Below are 15,131 nucleotides of genomic sequence, written 5' to 3' on the forward strand. Positions count from 1 at the left end.
TCGTATTCATCTGTTTGGTCCATATCATCGGTATCATCGTGCGACTCGGCATCAAACCCCATGTAATCCTCAAAACCATAATCACCATCAGTACCACGGCCAGATAGCACCTCGGTATCATCAGACTCATTATCTTCTGCATAGATAAACATATGAAAAAACAACGTAGTTAGAATTTAAAAATAAATATTTAAAAAAGGGAAAAAATGGTGCTCAAAGCAAAAAACGAACCATTGAAACCATTAAATTCTTTATTTATAATCCAAGCCTTCCTCGTAAAATCCCAAAGAAAGGTCTTGTGAGTATGATCGCTCGAATTAACATGATCAGAACCTAAATACACAAAACGAACATCAGAATAAACATAAACACATATAAAAAATTTAATATACATCATTAACAAAATTATATTACAGGAAGAGCAGAAATACCTCCTTTGAAAAACTTCTGATCAAGAATAGATATATAATACGCAGAATCAAGATCTATATAAAAAATGAATATGTTCGTAGATTAATATATAGTAAGGATACGAAATTGTAAGATTAAGATACAACACTACGAAAGGTACAAAATTCTAAGATTAATATACAGTACTACGAACCTTCGATTACAGGATTATATGTCGGCAAGGTCCACTCGTCGATAGCAAGATCCATAAGTAACTTGCATGGATAACCTAAAAATACAAAATAATTACTAATAAGTATTATAACTTGCATGAATAACCTAAAAAGGCACAACAACCTTTTTTTTGATATTGACGAAAACGTATGGAGTTATGTAACGATAATCAGATATCTCTTTTTGATCCATATCCTGGCGATATGAATTCAACATAGATCTTAACTCGCGAGCATAAGCCTGGTTATCAAAATCTATGGACGAAAAAAATTTTAGAATCATTAAAAACGTAGAGAGCATATATATTATTATTAATTTAAGGAGAGATAGATATATACCGGAAGCCGTAGACGAAACTTCCCAACTAATCATGACTTTCGATGGATGATCAAAGCTGTACTTAGACGAATACATGGTTAGGTTTGCATGCAAATAGACAAACATGATGAATCTTTTTTAAAGAGATCCAAAAAGTTAATGCTATTATAAAAACCCTAGCAAAATAAACACGGAACTCTAACAGAGAAACTAAACTGTAAACAACCTAGGGTTTAAAACACTCATATTTATATGTGTAAACAACCTAGGGTTTATTTTTTTATGAAAAATAGTAAAAGGTAATTCTTGTTCTATATACGATATTATCTTCCCATGAATTTTATAGTTATTAACTATAAAAAATGTAAAGATTCCATTCTAAATAATGACAAAGGAAATTATGACATATTTCCATTTGCAAAATATTTAGCAAATAAAAATTATTTCCAAACATTGAATTGTAACAAAAATCTAAAAATTAAAAAAAATCTAACTCCATGAGTCGAACCCGTGAGCTTTTGTTGAACGGACAAAGCACCTAACCAACACAGCTACCATCTCATTCAGTGTAAATGATATATTGGAAGGTATGTATAATGTTTCTGTATTTCCACGTAGAGTAACCAATCGCCAAAATCCTAGAACAAAACGTAAAAAAAAAATAGTGAATGAATATAAGCGGAGACAGAAAATATTTATTTATATAGAAAACGATTCCGGGTTTATGTGTTTCCTTATTTATTTGTTCATTATTGATGTGATCAACTATTTCTTTATAATTATCACAAACATGGGCTTGTGCTCACTTTTCTCTAGATCCACGATTGGTAAAAAAAAATTGATTTAGAAAGAGAGAAATTTAGAAAAAAAAACACAATTAAATTAGTCTAAGATTCGAACTTGCTACATATGACATAAGAATTCAGGTCACTAACCATTGTAGTTTGTGTTATTTTTTTGTTAACCAATCAGCATTTAAATATATATTTTTATTGTCGACAAAAAAATGGTATTATGCCATATATTTTCTGTGGGATCTACTTTATGTTTTGTTGTGTATTAATTATGGAATATTTCCTTTTAATTAGATTTTCTTTTTAATTCCAGAATAATCAACTGACCAATCAGAATAGAGTATTTTCATTAATGGCATAAGTGTAATTTAACACATTCTATCAAAAGGACAAAAAAATAATAATAATTAATTTATATCAACCAATCAGAACATAACATCAGCTGACCAATCAGAACATAAGGAATTCATTAATCAAAACGACACAAAAATTTGTGCGTTAAACCACAGCCCGATTCACTTCTTAAATACTATAATAGATAAGATTATAAAAGAAAGTTTTCCTAATCTAAAATAATTAAATCTTCGGAAAAAATTGAATAGTAAAAAAAAAAGATATTCAGTGCCTACAGAATTATCGTAAAAAAAAAGAAAACCCACCAAATCCTAGAAAACTTTTCTTATAAATACTTTTTTCGTCTCATATTCATTATGTGTTAGTTTTTTGTTTTTATTCTAGGGTTTAACTAAGTTTCCGTAATTACTTGCTCATCAATAGTGTTTGTGGGTATATGTAAGTTTGTATTTGTTATGTTCGTTGTTTTATAGTTCTGATTTTGTCATTCGAAACTTTTTAGGTCACAACAATCATGGTTTTGAGGAGAGTCTATGTAATTGGTCTGGTGCAGAACTTTTGAAAGGTTGTCGTCTCTGTTGTTCTTTTCACTCTTTTCTTTTTTAGTTTTACTTTTTTTATATGTGCTCTTTCTATTCAACTAATTAATATATGTTGGTAAATTCTCTGTTTCTTTTTCTTGCTTAAATTCTATGTGATTTTTCAGATATCACTGTGTACGTTTCAGAGATCATAAAGATCATGAAGATCACAACCATAAGGTCCATAATCTTCATCATCTTCTCCTTTTTATAAATACATTTTTTGTTGGGAATGTCCTAAAATCATCCGTACTTCTCTAGTTGAAGTCGTAACGTCAAGGTTTGACAATCGTATAATATTAGGTGGTTATAATGTTTTGCTAGAAGCTGTTTGTAATCTACGGATTAAGAATCTGTTACTAATGTTATACGATCCTACATGGTCACACACCTAAGCAACTAGATCAACTATATGTTGGGTTTCCAAATGTAATAATGTATATATAAGTTATATAAGATATAACTTAACATTTATACAAAGAACAAATAAAGGAAAGTTTAATATATGTATGTCGTATATATGTGATATAGATATATATAGAGATACACGTTATTGAGAAGTTAATTTATTGGGTTTAGCCCATTAATTAAGTGTATTAGGTCAAATGTGTAATCATTATATAATGAGAAAACGTGGCCTTAGTTGAATATCTCCTTCCTGCGATAAAACCCTAAACATAATTAAGAGGCAAAACGGTTTTGTCAAGATCTGATCTATACGGCACTAGCATCCCGTCCTGATCTAGTTTGTGTGCGTGTGGATACCAGTAGAGGCACGACGTTTGGAGTGCTACACAATTTTTTTTTCTATTTATCTTTCCGCTGCAGGTATACTCTAAATCTGATGATCTAGATTCAATTTAGTATTTGCTTGAGATCTTGGAAATTGAATTCATAATTAGTTTTATAAACCGTTGTAAACCGGTATGAATTCCAACAGTGGTATCAGAGCGAACTTGCTTAATACTGATTTTGAATCTGGCATATATGAGATATACATGTTAACAAGTTTGCAATAGAACGGCTTGGGTTTTATTAGATACGAGATGCAACTTATATATACAAGCGTGAGAGCCCTAGCTAGTATACAAATATGGAAACATGAGAAAAAGGCAATATTCACAAATCTACTCCGTAATACTCCCCCTCAAGTTGGTGCATGAAGGTCGCAAATGCCCAACTTGTTACGAAGAAACTCGAACGCTTGAGATCCAAGAGCCTTCGTAAAAATGTCCGCAAGTTGGAGTTTAGAAGGGACGTATGCTGTCTGTATCAAACCATTCTGTATCTCGTCCCGTATGTAGTGACAATCCCGTTCTATGTGTTTAGTTCGTTCATGTAACACTGGGTTGGCTGCAATATTGAGAGAAGATTTGTTGTCGCAAAACAACTTGATCGGCTCCTGCATCGTGACACCAAGATCAGATAGAAGACTTGAGAGCCACTTAAGCTCTGAAGTGATGAAAGACATCGCCCGATATTCAGCTTCTGCAGAGGATTTAGAGACGACTCCTTGTTTCTTAGTCTTCCAAGCAATAGGAGAACCACCGAGCAAAACCGCATAACCCGAGAGTATCCAGAGATGTTCCAATCCGAGTCGCAGTATCCAGAGATGTTCAAATCGCCGTTTGCGGAGAGAAGAATTCCCTGCCCGGGACTACCCTTCAGATAGCGCACCACTCGCAACGCTGCAAACCAATGTTTGATCCGAGGTTGGTGCAAGAACTGAGCTAAAACGTGGACCACATACATGAGCTCAGGTCGAGTAATAGATAGATACACCAACCGTCCGACTAAACGTTTATACCTTTCCGGTTCAGCAAAATAATCTCCGGTGGGTTCTTCTAACTTGTGGTTTTGTTCAATTGGTGTATAGACTGGGCGTCCTCCCAGCAAACCAGTTTCATTGATGATATCCAAGGCATACTTTCTTTGGGACAAGTAAATTCCCTTTGAGGATCTGGAGACTTCAATCCCTAAGAAATACTCGAGAGGCCCTAAATCTTTCATATGAAAGCACTGACTTAAATAACCTTTGAACCGAACCAGAGCTTCTTCATCATTCCCACCAATGAGTAAGTCGTCTACGTAAACGATCACATAAAGACACATCTTCCCTCGTGTCAAAGAGAATAACGAGTAATCAGAATATGACTGAACAAAACCATATCCAAGCAACGCGTGAGTAAGCTTTGAAAACCAACACCGGGGGGCTTGTTTCAACCCGTATAACGATTTCCGTAGCCGGCAAACTTTATTCGGACCATCAGCTTGAAACCCTGGTGGAAGTTTCATGTACACTTCTTCTTCCAAATCTCCGTGTAAAAATGCGTTGTGCACGTCCATTTGATGCACAATCCAATTCTTAACAGCTGCTACTTTGAGAAACATACGAACTGTAGTGAGTTTGACGACGGGTGCAAACGTTTCTTTGTAATCTTTTCCCTCCTTCTGTCGATTACCCATTACTACCAGACGAGCTTTATGTCTCTCTATCGTGCCATCTGAATTGAATTTGAGTTTAAAAACGAATTTGCATCCAAAAGCTGTTTTCCCTGGTGGCAAATCTTCGACATCCCATGTATGTTGCCTCTCCAATGCTTTAACTTCAAAGTCCACTGCATCACGCCAGACTTTGAGTTTCATAGCTTCTGCATACGACTCGGGTTCGTATCCCGCCGTGATGGCGACAAGAAACGCTGCATGATGACCAGAAAACCGTTCACATGTCACATAATTTGCAAGGGGATAAGCAACCGTACCTGCTTTCGAGGACGATGCAGGTGCAGGTGAGTGCGAGGGATTGAGTTTACAAGTGGTCGTATAAACTTCATAGTTCTGCAATCGCGTGTTCTTTATCTTTTGTCGGTGTCCTCGCCCCAATTCTGGTTCTCCCGCTACAATGGTGGGAATCGAAGGAGGTGATGGTGGTTCAGATGATTCGCGTGGCGGCGACCGTGTCTCACTGTTCCCATCTGAACTCCCCCTTTCGTCTACAGCCTCTCTCAAGAGAGATTCCTCACTGCTCTGTTCTGGTTCTGTTCTCCCCCTCACAACAGCTTCTTGAAAATCATCGTCACAAACTAGAGTTGACACTGGAGGTAGACTAACGATATCTCTCATCTCAGGTATAGATTCTGCAAACGGAAATTTCGTCTCGTGAAATTTCACATCCCTTGAGACCAAAAACTCGTGTGTCTCCAAGTCATACAACGTCCATCCTTTTTTTTCCATATGGATAGCCTAAGAAAACACATCGTCTACTACGTTCTCCAAACTTATCTTTATCCTAAGATATCTTTCGCGCATAACACAAGCAACCGAATACTTTCAACCCATCAAACGAAGGTGCTTTTCCATACAAGATTTCATATGGTGTTTTACCTTGTAGCAACGGCGTAGGAGTTCGATTGATAAGATGACTCGCAGCTAAGACGCATTCTCCCCAGAACTTCACCGGCAATGATGCTTGGAACATCAACGATCGAGCAACGTTAAGAATGTGTCTGTGTTTCCGTTCCACACGTGCGTTCTGTTGCGGTGTGTAGACACATGTTGTTTGATGCAAGATTCCTTCTTGCTCAAAATAGTGCTTGAGACAAGTGAATTCTGTCACGTTATCCGTTCGAACAGCTCGCACTTTCTTGTCAAATTGACGCAACGTCATAGCGCAAAATTTCTGCAAATATTCAGAGACTTCTCTCTTTTCAAGCAACAAATAAATCCATACTGCTCGGGAGTGATCATCCACGATGGTGAGAAAATATATTGCACCTGAAGTAGATGGAGTCCGATAAGCTCCCCAAACGTCGCAATGAATCAAATCAAAAATATCAACTGAATTATTATTGCTTTCAGAAAACGAATCACGAGTTTGCTTAGCTCGATAAAAAATATCACATCCCTCGTCTCTTTCAACAGTTTTACCAATATCTAAAACACCAGATAAAGAAGACAAAACACGACTAGAAGGGTGTCCTAAACGGCTATGCCACAGCGCACGTTGACCATGAGTTGTTGTGTTGTTGGCTTGTCCGCTGAAGATCCCTCTGAACTTGTAAACCCCATCGCACTCTTCACCCGCACCAATCATCGTCTTCGAGGTACGGTCCTGCAAAACACATAAATCCTCAGTAAAGGTGATCGATCCCTTAGTCGTTTTAAGCAGCTTCGCAACAGAAATGAGAGAACAAGTTAATTCAGGCGAAAACAAGACTCCGCTCAGCCATATATCTCCACCCAAACACATCCGCCCCTGTTGCTGGGCTAAAGCACGATCTCCGTCAGGAAGCCGAATAGAACATGGGGCTATATCTGTTACATCAGTCAAAAAATCCAAATTCAATGTCATATGGTGCGAAGCACCAGAGTCTATAATCATCTCTGTTTTACCGGAAAGTTTTGCTGCTGAACTCGATGATTTCTGCTGGCTCAGAAATCCCAGTAACGCAGTCCACTGATCATCGCTCAGCTGCGGCAATGACTCACGATCATATCCTCCGTCTCGACGTGTTGCTGCAGCCGAGTTTGCTACCGGCTGAACCTGTGCAGAGTTTGCAAGACTACCTGCATCTTCGGAGGTTTGAGCAACGTTGGCGCGGGCAAAACTTGGATTTGATCCACGCCCTCTTCCAAAACCTCCAATGGCTCCTCCTCCTCTGCCAAATCGACCGCCGTGACCTCCGCCCCTGTTTCCGTTGCTTCGTCCTCGCTCTCCCCAATGATCAGGATATCCTTTGATTTGATAGCAATCTGAGATATCATGACCATATTTTCCACAGTGTGTGCAAGTCACGTCTCGACGAGACTGGGAAGTCGCCGGTTTTCCTCTGTTATCAGATTGGGCTGAGAAACCAACAACGTCTGTCTTTTCTTCTCTGTTGCGAGCAATCGTTTGTTGTCGTTCATCACGAACCACCCGCTGATACACCTGAGATAATTTGAGTAATGGCTCCATATTGGTCAGTGTTGACCGAATTGCTCCAAACCTCACGTCATCTAAACCCATCAAAAACTGATGAGTTCGTTCGTTGTCTCTTGCTTGTTAAGCTTCGCCGCCAATTCTCCGCAACTGCACGTCATAATTGGCTGATAGATAGCCAACTCATCCCACATCTTTTTGAGCCTTGCATAGGACATCATCACGCTTTCTCCGTTTTGTTTGCAATTTGCCAAATCCGCTTTCAACTCATGCACTCTTGGTCCGTTACCAACTGAGAAGTGCAGCTTCAGATCTTCCCATAATACACTTGCATCATCAACAAGCGAGATCGACGTCCTCAAAGTCGGCTCGATCGTATTCATTATCCACGCCACCAACATGGAATTCACAACCTCCCATTGCTCTGCTTCTGTAGATTTTGTCGGTTTCTGCAAAGTTCCATCGACAAATCCAAGCTTCCGCTTTGTCTTTAGTGCGTTCCGCACATGTTTTGCCCACTCTTCATAGTTGTCTCCCTTGAGTTGCACATTTGTGATGAGATTCCCCGGGCTATCTGCTGTACTGAGGAAATATGGTGATAACTTCGCTTCCGCGTTGGCCACCACCAAGCTCTTCTCTTGATTCTCTGTCTTGTCCATGACTTCTACGATTTTGATTTGGGGTTTTGTCGCCGTTTCTGGCTCTGATACCATAACAAGTTTGCAATAAAACGGCTTGGGTTTTATTAGATACGAGATGCAACTTATATATACAAGCGTGAGAGCCCTAGCTAGTATACAAATATGGAAACATGAGAAAAAAGGCAATATTCACAAATCTACTCCGTAATACATGTTAATTTGATTGGTTTAAACATGTTTGAATTTATGAAATTTAATGAAACATGTTTGTGTGAATATTGATTTGATTAAACCATGAGTTTTATGATTTTAATTAAATCAGTACGTTCGTCGAATCTCTGACATATAATAATTCTGATAGTTATAATTTGATTAGTAATTCACAAAATTTATATGTTCGCGTGATAGTGGTTGTCATAATCGATATATGTACAAAATCCTTACTATAATAATCGAAGACATACATATTTGTCATTTAGTAACATGTGAATGCCATAGATATAAAGTTTGTGCATATATTGGATTTGAACGTAGCACGTATTATGGTAATACACGACTGCTTGATTTTTAAATAAATAATATATATGCATTTTGTATCTTGTGAGTGAATTAGTATGGGTGTTGTTCCTCGTGCATTCGACCCAGTATAAGAATTCGTACTTTGATACGAGTTCTAATTTTAAATCTTTTAGTTCAAGTTCTAATACGATTAGGGTTTTGGAATCTATTAAGATTATTAATATAATAATTTATAGTTTTAATTAGATGAAAATTACTTTAAATTATTTACAATCCAATAGAAATACATATATGATATGTATAGATATTTTATATTAGATAAAATTTAAATATAACTACTAAATTGGATTAAAATTAATTCCTCAATAATCTCAAGTATTTTTGATGTCTATCCAATCTTTCAACTATCAAGGCTTGTTTCGTTGCTTGATGGGCTTGCCAAGCAAGGCATCTACAACTACATAAGTGTGATAGATGGTAATGGTTACCATATGAAATAAGATTGGTTTACTTGACTAAGTTATCAAAACGGTTTTGGACTTAGAGGCATAGGTTGGATAAGACATAAGATGTCGTCTAACAACCAAGAGTTATATAGGATATAATTAGCAAAGGTGTTGCTTACCTAAATAGCTAGACATTCGGGCGATGAGCCAAAGCTCACTTGAATTCTAGTGATATATGGATCTTGGATCATTATATTCATATTTTTGAGGAAAATTTTGTTTTGAATATAATGTGAATTTTCTTAATTGTTGAGATTTCTCAAATACCTGAACATCATATTAACATTTCCTATTATTTTGATCCAGCTATGTCGAACCCTCACAGCTCATTTTCGCTGCGATCTGTCCTTGAGAAGGACAAGCTGAATGGATGTACTTCCTCGAATGGTATCAAAATCTGAGAATTGTTCTCAAACAGGAGAAAAAGGAATACGTCTTGGAGAAGAGTCTTCCTCCTGAAAAACCTAAGTCCAATGCTCCACATGCAGAGAGGAATACATATGAGAAGCATGCCAGTGATATGGTCGATGTGTGTTGTCTCATGTTGGCTACCATGAACTCAAATTTGCAGAAGCAATATGAGAACGTGGAATCGCCAATTGACATGATCACCAGCCTGAAAGGAATGTTTCAGGAGCAAGCACGAACAGAGAGATACCAGACGGTTAAAGCTCTCATTGACTGCAAGCTGCCTAAAGACAGTCCAGTTAGCCCACATGTCATTAAGATGATAGGTTATATTGATAACTTGGCAAAATTGGACTGTCTTATCAGCCAAGAGTTGGCCACTGACCTCATTCTTCAGTCACTGCCATCAAGTTATGATCAGTTTGTTATGAACTACAACATGCATAATTTGACAAAGACTTTGACTAAGCTGCATGGAATGCTCAGATCTGCTGAACCAAACATCAAGAAGGGCACCCCTAACGTCCTTATGGTACAAGGGGGTAAAAAGTTTAAGAAACTTGGTAAGAACAAAGGAAATAGTAAGACAAGTCGGATTGAGAATCCAAGCAAGTCAGACCAGGCTCCTAAGATCAAGCCTGGTCCTTCTGGTGAAATAAGTGCCATTACTGTAATGGTTCTGGACATTGGAAGAGAAACTGCAAGAAATACTTGGAAGATCTGAAAAAGAAGAAGAAGACTTTTGAGACTTCTTCTCCAGGTATTTATGTTATAGAAGTAAATGTTGCTACTTCTAGTTCTACCTCTTGGGTATTGGATACCGGTTGTGGTGCTCATATTTGTGTTAATATGCAGGGCCTAAGCAACAGTAGAACTTTGGAGAAAGGACAAGTGGACCTGCGAGTTGGAAATGGAGCAAGAGTTGCTGCATTAGCTGTAGGAACATTTATTTTGTCTCTGCCTTCAGGCATGGTTTTAGAACTTAAAAATTGCTACTATGTACCTGCTATAAGCAGGAATATTATTTCTATTTCTTGTTTGGATTTGGAAGGATTTCATTTTTCGATTAAAGACAAGTGTTGCTCATTTGATCGTGGTGATATTTTTTATGGTAGCGGTCCGTTAGAGAATGGTTTTTATGTTTTGAACCAAGGTATGCCTGTCTATAACATTAGTACCAAGAGATTTAAGTCAAATGATTCAAATCCAACTTTCCTTTGGCATTGTCGCTTGGGCCACATAAATGAGAAACGCATTCAAAAGCTTCATAGTGATGGACTATTGAAATCATTTGATTTTGAATCTTATGAAAAATGTGAATCTTGTTTGTTGGGAAAAATGACTAAAGCTCCTTTTACTGGACACAGCGAAAGGACTAACAATTTGTTGGGCCTAATACATACCGATGTATGTGGACCAATGAGTATAAATGCCAGAGGAAACTATCAGTACTTTATTACATTTACTGATGATTTCAGTAGATATGGTTATGTTTATCTAATGAAGCATAAGTCTGAATCTTTTGAAAAGTTCAAAGAATTTCAGAATGAAGTACAAAACCAACTTGGCAAAAGAATCAAAGCCCTTCGATCAGATCGAGGAGGTGAATACTTAAGCCAAAGTTTTATTGATCATCTGAGAGAATGTGGAATTGTTTCACAGCTCACTCCTCCAGGAACGCCACAATGGAATGGTGTGTCTGAGAGAAGAAATCGAACTTTATTGGATATGGTTCGATCAATGATGAGTCATACAGATCTTCCATTATCCTTTTGGGGATATGCTCTTGAAACGTCTGTGTTTACGCTAAACAGATGTCCATCAAAATCAGTAGAGAAGACACCATATGAGATATGGACTGGAAAGGTTCCTAATCTGTCTTTTCTGAAAATTTGGGGTTGTGAAGCTTATGTCAAACGTTTGATTACCGATAAGCTTGGACCCAAATCTGATAAATGCTACTTCGTTGGTTATCCCAAGGAAACCAAAGTTTATTACTTTTACAACCCTGCTGAGAACAAAGTGTTTGTTGCTCGAAACTGTGTCTTTTTGGAGAGAAAATTTCTTTCTAAGAGAAATAGTGGGAGTAAAGTACAACTCGAAGAAGTTCGAGTAACACAGGAGGTTGATGCAAATTCTGAGGAAGAACATCAATTAGATTTACGAAGAGTCGTAGAATCTACAACTGTGGAACCTGAGGTACGTAGGTCCGAGAGGACTCTTCACGAACCTAATAGATATGGGGTTTGGGTGACAGATCATCATGATATATTGATGATAGAGAGTGATGAACCTACGTCTTTCGAAGAAGCAATGATGGGCCCTGATTCCAAAAAATGGCTACAAGCCGCAAGATCCGAAATGGGATCCATGTCAGAAAACAAAGTATGGACTTTGGTGGATTTACCTGATGGTGTTAAAGCCATTGAGTGTAAATGGGTTTTCAAGAAGAAAACAGACATGGATGGTAATATATTGATATACAAAGCTAGATTGGTTGCTAAAGGTTACAAACAAATGCATGGTATAGACTATGATGAAACCTATTCTCCAGTCGCAATGCTTAAATCCATTCGGATTCTCCTAGCAACTGCCGCTAATTATGATTATGAGATATGGCAAATGGATGTGAAAACAGCTTTCCTTAATGGAAATCTCGAAGAGGATGTGTACATGACACAACCTGAAGGTTTCACAGTTCCTGAGACTGCTAGGAAGGTATGCAAGCTTCAACCTTCTATTTATGGATTGAAGCAAGCATCTCGGAGTTGGAATCTTCGTTTTAATGAGGCAATCAAAGAGTTTGATTTTGTTAGAAACGAAAAAGAACCATGCATTTACAAGAAGACTAGTGGGAGCGGAGTTGCATTTCTAGTTTTGTATGTAGATGACATACTTCTCATTGGAAATGACATTCCTTTGCTTCAGTCTGTCAAGACTTGGCTAAGTAGTTGTTTCTCAATGAAAGACATGGGATAAGCTGGTTATATTCTTGGAATACGAATCTATAGAGATAGATTAAACAAGCTTATTGGACTATGTCAAGATACTTATATAGATAAGATTTTGCATAGGTTCAGTATGCATGATTCCAAGAAAGGTTTTCTACCAATGTCTCATGGCATTATTCTCAGCAAGACGTAGTGTCCTTCGACGCATGATGAGCGAGAGCGAATGAGTAGAATCCCATATGCTTCTGCTATAGGATCTATCATGTATGCCATGCTCTGTACTCGTCCAGATGTTGCATGTGCTTTAAGCATGACGAGTAGATACCAATCCGATCCCGGTGAAAGTCACTGGACAGCAGTCAAGAACATTCTTAAGTATTTAAGAAATACTAAAGATAAATTCTTGATTTATGGAGGAAGTGATGAGCTTGTTGTGAGTGGTTATACTGATGCTAGCTTCCAGACAGATAAATATGATTTTCGATCGCAATCTGGATTCATATTTTGTCTTAATGGAGGAGCGGTGAGTTGGAAAAGCTCCAAGCAAAGCACTGTAGCAGACTCTACAACCGAAGCTGAATACATCGCTGCTTCTGAAGCAGAAAAGGAGGCTGTTTGGATTAGGAAGTTCATTACTGAACTAGGTGTGGTCCCTAGCATATCTGGTCCGCTGGATCTCTATTGTGACAATAATGGAGCCATCACACAAGCGAAAGAACCTAGATCACACCAGAAATCCAAACACATAGAAAGACGATATCATCTCATTCGTGATATTGTTGATAGAGGAGATGTTAAGATTAGCAGAGTCTCAACGGATGCAAATGTTGCTGATCCTTTGACGAAGCCTCTTCCCCGACCTAAGCATGAGAGCCATACAGCTGCTATAGGCATTAGATTCATAAAGATGTAATCTTATTTTTAGTGGGAGATTTTCTTTTTATGATATGATGTTCATGTTTACATACATTTGATTTGATTTTCAAATTAATGAAATTAGTTTCAGTATTATTTTATTATTGGATAATTGAATAATAGTCCCAAAATAATTTATTGTCATTCTTATAGATCATCAAGTACGTGACTTGATCATGAAACTCTATAAGTGTAAAATGACTTAAATTATTAATGTCCCTAGTCAAGGTTATTAAAATGGGACTTTAATAACTGAGGATGACTAGTATGTGAGGTGACTGATGACTAAGTTTCGTGAAGTCATTAATATGTTGTATTAAAGTCAATCACATAGATATGTGTTAGAGAACACAGTATTGGACTGACCCGCTATGAGAAATCTACAAGATTGTTATATGAGTGTCATAAGAGTTTCTCATCACGACTATAGAGTGTAGTCCTTTGACCTGAGTTCGTCGTGATATCTTATATATGGACTGGTTCGCTTTGACTCTGTCAAACGTCAGCCGTAAAAGGTGATTATAAAAACAGTGATTTGGCGCATTATGAATTGTGTAAGGAACAGGGATGGAACAAGATGGAATTTGTCCCTCCCATATAACGGGAGAATAATATATCTGGGCCTATCGAAGATTTGATACTGAGAAATGCATGGCCGTGCTCAAACGAGGTGAATGTCAGTCATTTGTTTGATCAGTATAAATCAAAGTTCGATAAATATGATCTAGCTTAATAAGGATGACACAGTTTCTTGCCTTATGATTAGATCGAGATATAGAGACAAAGGGATTATAGGAATAGATGATTCCAGTACAAGTGGGAGATTGTTGGGAATGTCCTAAAATCATCCGTACTTCTCTAGTTGAAGTCGTAACGTCAAGGTTTGACAATCGTACAATATTAGGTGGTTATAATGTTTTGCTAGTAGCCGCTTGTAATCTACGGATTGTGAATCTGTTACTAATGTTATACGGATCTTACAGGGTCACACACCTAAGCAACTAGATCGACTATATGTTGGGTTTCGAAATGTAATAATGTATATATAAGTTATATAAGATATAACTTAACATTTATACAAAGAACAAATAAAGGAAAGTTTAATATATGTATGTCGTATATATGTGATATAGACATATATAGAGATACACGTTATTGAGAAGTTAAGTAATTGGGTTTGGCCTATTAATTAAGTGTATTAGGTCAAACGTGTAATCATTATATAATGAGAAAACGTGGCCTTAGTTGAATATCTCCTTCCTGCGATAAAACCCTAAACATAATTAAGAGGCAAAACTGTTTTGTCAAGATCTGATCTATACGGCACTAGCATCCCGTCCTGATCTAGTTTGTGTGCGTGTGGATACCGGTAGAGGCACGACGTTTGGAGTGCTACACAACTTTGTTTCCTATTTATCTTTCCGCTGCAGGTATACTCTAAATCTGATGATCTAGATTCAATTTAGTATTTGCTTGAGATCTTGGAAATTGAATTCATAATTAATTTTATAAACCGTTGTAAACCGGTATGAATTCCAACATTTTTTTCCTCTCAGATTCACTACATGGTAGTTTTTCGTTTTTTGTTCTAGAGTTTAT

The 15,131-nt window shown here is 37.3% G+C and overlaps 1 protein-coding gene across 1 annotated transcript; it reads left to right on the plus strand.

The window, feature by feature from the left end:
- The first annotated feature begins 9,628 nt into the window (after positions 1-9,628).
- On the plus strand, positions 9,629-10,390 carry LOC18014487. Its single transcript, XM_006397294.2, has one exon. The coding sequence runs from the start codon at positions 9,629-9,631 to the stop codon at positions 10,388-10,390; it is 762 nt and encodes a 253-aa protein (XP_006397357.2).
- The last annotated feature ends 4,741 nt before the right edge of the window (positions 10,391-15,131 follow it).

Source organism: Eutrema salsugineum, unplaced genomic scaffold, assembly GCF_000478725.1.
Source record: "Eutrema salsugineum unplaced genomic scaffold, Eutsalg1_0 scaffold_3, whole genome shotgun sequence".
Lineage (NCBI taxonomy): Eukaryota > Viridiplantae > Streptophyta > Magnoliopsida > Brassicales > Brassicaceae > Eutrema > Eutrema salsugineum.